The sequence below is a fragment of the Perognathus longimembris genome, chromosome 28 (genome assembly GCF_023159225.1).
Source record: "Perognathus longimembris pacificus isolate PPM17 chromosome 28, ASM2315922v1, whole genome shotgun sequence".
Classification (NCBI taxonomy): domain Eukaryota; kingdom Metazoa; phylum Chordata; class Mammalia; order Rodentia; family Heteromyidae; genus Perognathus; species Perognathus longimembris.
This window is the reverse complement of record NC_063188.1, coordinates 79,566,657-79,570,519: the sequence shown is the minus strand read 5'-3', so window position 1 is coordinate 79,570,519 and position 3,863 is coordinate 79,566,657. Positions and strand designations below refer to the sequence as shown.

The window sequence follows — 3,863 nt, the reverse complement described above, 5'->3', positions numbered from 1 at the left end:
AGAGCGTGGAACCAAACATAGGCTGATGGGCAGAGAGAAAGCAGAGGGAGGGCTGGGGATATGGCCTAGTGGCAAGAGAGCTTGCCTCATATACATGAGGCCCTGGGTTCAATTCCCCAGAACCACATATACAGAAAACGGCCAGAAGTGGCGCTGTGGCTCAAGTGGCAGAGTGCTAGCCTTGAGCCAGGGACAGTGCTCAGGCCCTGGGTTCAAGGCCCAGGACTGGCAAAAAAAAAGAGAAAGCAGAGGGTTTTGGATTGGTCGGGGGCAGGGGGATGGTGGCAGGAAGGCCTACTGTAGATTGAACTCATATGCTGGTGCAATATCAGTGTAGCTATACCCCCATTCATTTGAGTTTATTTATACTTTGAATAAAGCTCCCAATAATCCCAAAGACAGCCTTACACTTCCTTACACTTCACAAGCAGCATGAATTAAAGCACCACAGAGTATCTAGTGTGTGTACATGCATGCTTGTGTGTATATGTGTATGTGATACTGAGTATGCATGGGTCATGAGATTTGGATTCAGACATTTCCTCACAGTCACTTGTCTTTCTTGCTTTCAGGAGATTTTCCATCACATTCACAACACCATCACACTGAAAAGGTGCTATTTCCATGTTGTTGAGACTATGGACAGGAAAACTTTTGTCTGGGCTAGCCTCATACCTAGACCCCCACACATCCACCTTTGCTCCCCGATTTGCTAGGAGAACAGGGATGGACTATCACCGCCATTAGAAACACCATTGCTCATCACACACGCTCTAGTGCCACCTGGGTCACAAAAGATTAATTACAGACTTTGTGTCTTTTTGGTGCAAAGCCAGCTAAAGGGAGCTTGTTCCTCCCCTCAGGCAGCTTCAGTTGGGAGGCCCAAGGTCACCAAACAGCCTGGGGCCATAATTTCCTCTTCTGTTTTCTGGAATCATCAAGCAAGTGCAGACTGAAGCCCCTACTTCACCAGTCACATAGGAAAGGGGTCTTCTGCCCAAGTGCTGGCATCAGCGCACTCTTGGAGTGACCCTAAAGCCTTGGATCATGTGACTTCACTGGAACAGCAGCAAGTACCTAGAGTTTGCACTTTAACCCTTCTCCCAACCAGTGCACACACACAGGACTAATTAGCAATTTTAAGACCCATTTGCTGCTACTACATTCAACATACGAAGGAGGAATCACATCCCACACCTGAGTCTCCAGGCACATAGCTAAGGGGCAATTTCCTCCTCCACAAATTACTGAGCAATTCCACCTAGGTTGCCGATTCTTCATGATCTTGCACAAGAGAATCGTGTAGGGGATGCATACAAACCACATGTTCCCTCTGCCTGTTACCATTACAATGCCAAGAATCACAGGACAAACCAGAACTTCCATACAGTCTACCAGGGGCTACTTGTGCCCTCCTCCTTCTAAGTAGAGTAAAAGAATGCCATCAGCTCAGAGCATAGGGACAGATACTCCTTAATTATTTTTCTGTAAGTGCCACTCTTGGGACTTGATGTCAAGGCTTGAGCACTCTCCCAGAGCATTTCTGATCAAGGTAGATCTCTACCACTTGAGCCACAGCTATATTTCTGGCTCCTTTTTTTTTTTTTTTTTTTTTTTTTTTTTTGGCCAGTCCTGGGCCTTGGACTCAGGGCCTGAGCACTATCCCTGGCTTCCTTTTTGCTCAAGGCTAGCACTCTGACACTTGAGCCACAGCGCCACTTCTGGCCGTTTTCTGTATATGTGGTGCTGGGGAATCGAACCCAGGGCCTCATGTATATGAGGCAAGCTCTCTCGCCACTAGGCCATATCCCCAGCCCTCTGGCTCCTTTTTTGAGTAGCGAATTGTAGATAAGTTTCTGAGGGATTTCCTAATTCAATCCTGTGATCTCAGCTTCCTGATTGGCTAGGATGACAGGTATGTGCCAACACACCTGACTGGTTAATTTTTGTAAGGAATAGAAAACTCTTTATTGACCAGTCTTCACCATTATTTAAAATTAAGTAAAGAATATACAGTGAGAGAGCATCCTCATTAGCTCAAAGTTCTTTTTCTAGCTTTTGTAGAACCAGCAAACCAGTACTGAGAAACATTCAGCCTACACTTAAGAAATGAATTAGGGTAATACAAAAGCATGCAAGTCAGTGTGTGTAAAATTTTGCTAACACCTGAAGGACAGCGGGATCTATATAGTCAAAAATCTCTCAGCAGCTGATTCCTTTTCCACAGGCTGAGTCGACAATATCCTAAAATTCATGAGCTTTCTCTATACACATTCAAGTACTCTGTTAATGGATCACTAAATAATCTTTTCAACATTTACCTTGTTTTGCTTAGCTGATTAAATTATGCCAAGATTTATCATAATTTGTTCATCCAGGTGGTGAAGTCATTGGTAGTAAAATATATTCCTTTCACAGAAATCTTCTAACAACCTATTGCATTCAAATTTCTATGGCAGAGGCAGGAGGACCTATGGTTTGAGGCCAGCCTAATGCCAGCATGAGCTGCCCAGGGCTCTAGGCTTAGAAGCTAAACAGGGTTCAGGGGTGTAACTGAGTGATAGATCATGTGACTGAAATACGATGTGATGTCCGTTCCTCCAAATAATCAAAATCTCCAAAAAATGTTCACATAATTTATGTGTACACACATACAGTAAAAAACAAAGCAATTGAGATGACCTTTCAAAATAGCATTTAAACACAATTGTTATGATTAAATATTAACAAAAAATCTGCATAATATTTAAAATCCCTCATCTTAAATCCTGAGGAAATGTAGCCTGGAAGAAAATATTCTTTGCTGAAGGATTAAGCAACTCAGAAAGACTTTATTATATCTTATGCAAAAAGAAATCTCCAGAGCACCACCAATACTAATTTCAAAATGAACAGATTAAATTAACTTCATTAGAATGTAGTTATTGTTTCACAACAATATGTAAAACGCAAGACTCAGATTACATATATACATATTTTAATGAATGTATATATAAATGAATTTAAAAATTAATGCATTTCATGTCTATGCCAATGAAGTTTCTGTTCATAAAAAGCAATTACAACTTGAGGCCATTGAACATTAGCTTCTCTTGATAGCACCCACTCAGGTTGGTCTAAATTTTAATACTTCATGAGGAGCATTAGTATTTCATCATTTTTCGTGGCAATAATTATTTGTTCAGGTTCAGACCTCCTAGAAAAGCAAAATGGGCAGTCACCAGGACCACTTTCATCGTCTGATGGGCTATCATCAGATTCACTCTTACATAAAACAGTTTTCTGAGAATTTAGAAAATCCTCCAATAACTCTGGGCAATTTAAATGCTCTTCTGGTTCCCAGGTATTATCAGCATCTGAATAACCCTTCCATTTCAGGAGATATTGTACCTGCCCATCTAATACACGCTGGTCTACTATTTTCTCCACCTCAAATTCTTCAAGTTCTACTTCTTCAGTTTCTTCAGAATCTTCATTCTCCTTCTTAATTCTTTTTGCTAGTATGATTTCCGTGGAGGCCATTTTTTTAACTGCAGGTGTGAACAGCTGTTATTAATACCTCAGATGCCCCCAGTCACGACCCTGTAGCAACTGTGGCTGTCGAGCCTCAATCTCCAGTCACCTCCAGGGGATTTTTGTTAAATTTCTACGATAAGTCCTAGGAAAAGAACAAAAACAGAACATCAGTCCAAATCAATTGTGAATCTTCCTAAATCACCATGTCTGCAGGTCCAAAAAAATCCATCCCCATGGCATGTTCCTCTGCAACAACCTGGCTTCTAGTAATAGACCAACAAATCAAATCATATAAGCACAGCCAAGGTGTTAAAAGCTAAATTCTAGTTGGACCCACAACCACAAAA

At 41.6% G+C, this 3,863-nt stretch overlaps 1 protein-coding gene across 1 annotated transcript; it reads right to left on the bottom strand.

Annotated features, from left to right (window-relative positions):
- Positions 1–3,123: 3,123 nt before the first annotated feature.
- On the bottom strand, positions 3,124–3,522 carry LOC125343142 (chromobox protein homolog 3-like). The gene has a single exon (XM_048335413.1). It carries the CDS (start codon positions 3,520–3,522, stop codon positions 3,124–3,126), a length of 399 nt encoding a protein of 132 aa, XP_048191370.1.
- Between the last annotated feature and the right edge of the window lie 341 nt (positions 3,523–3,863).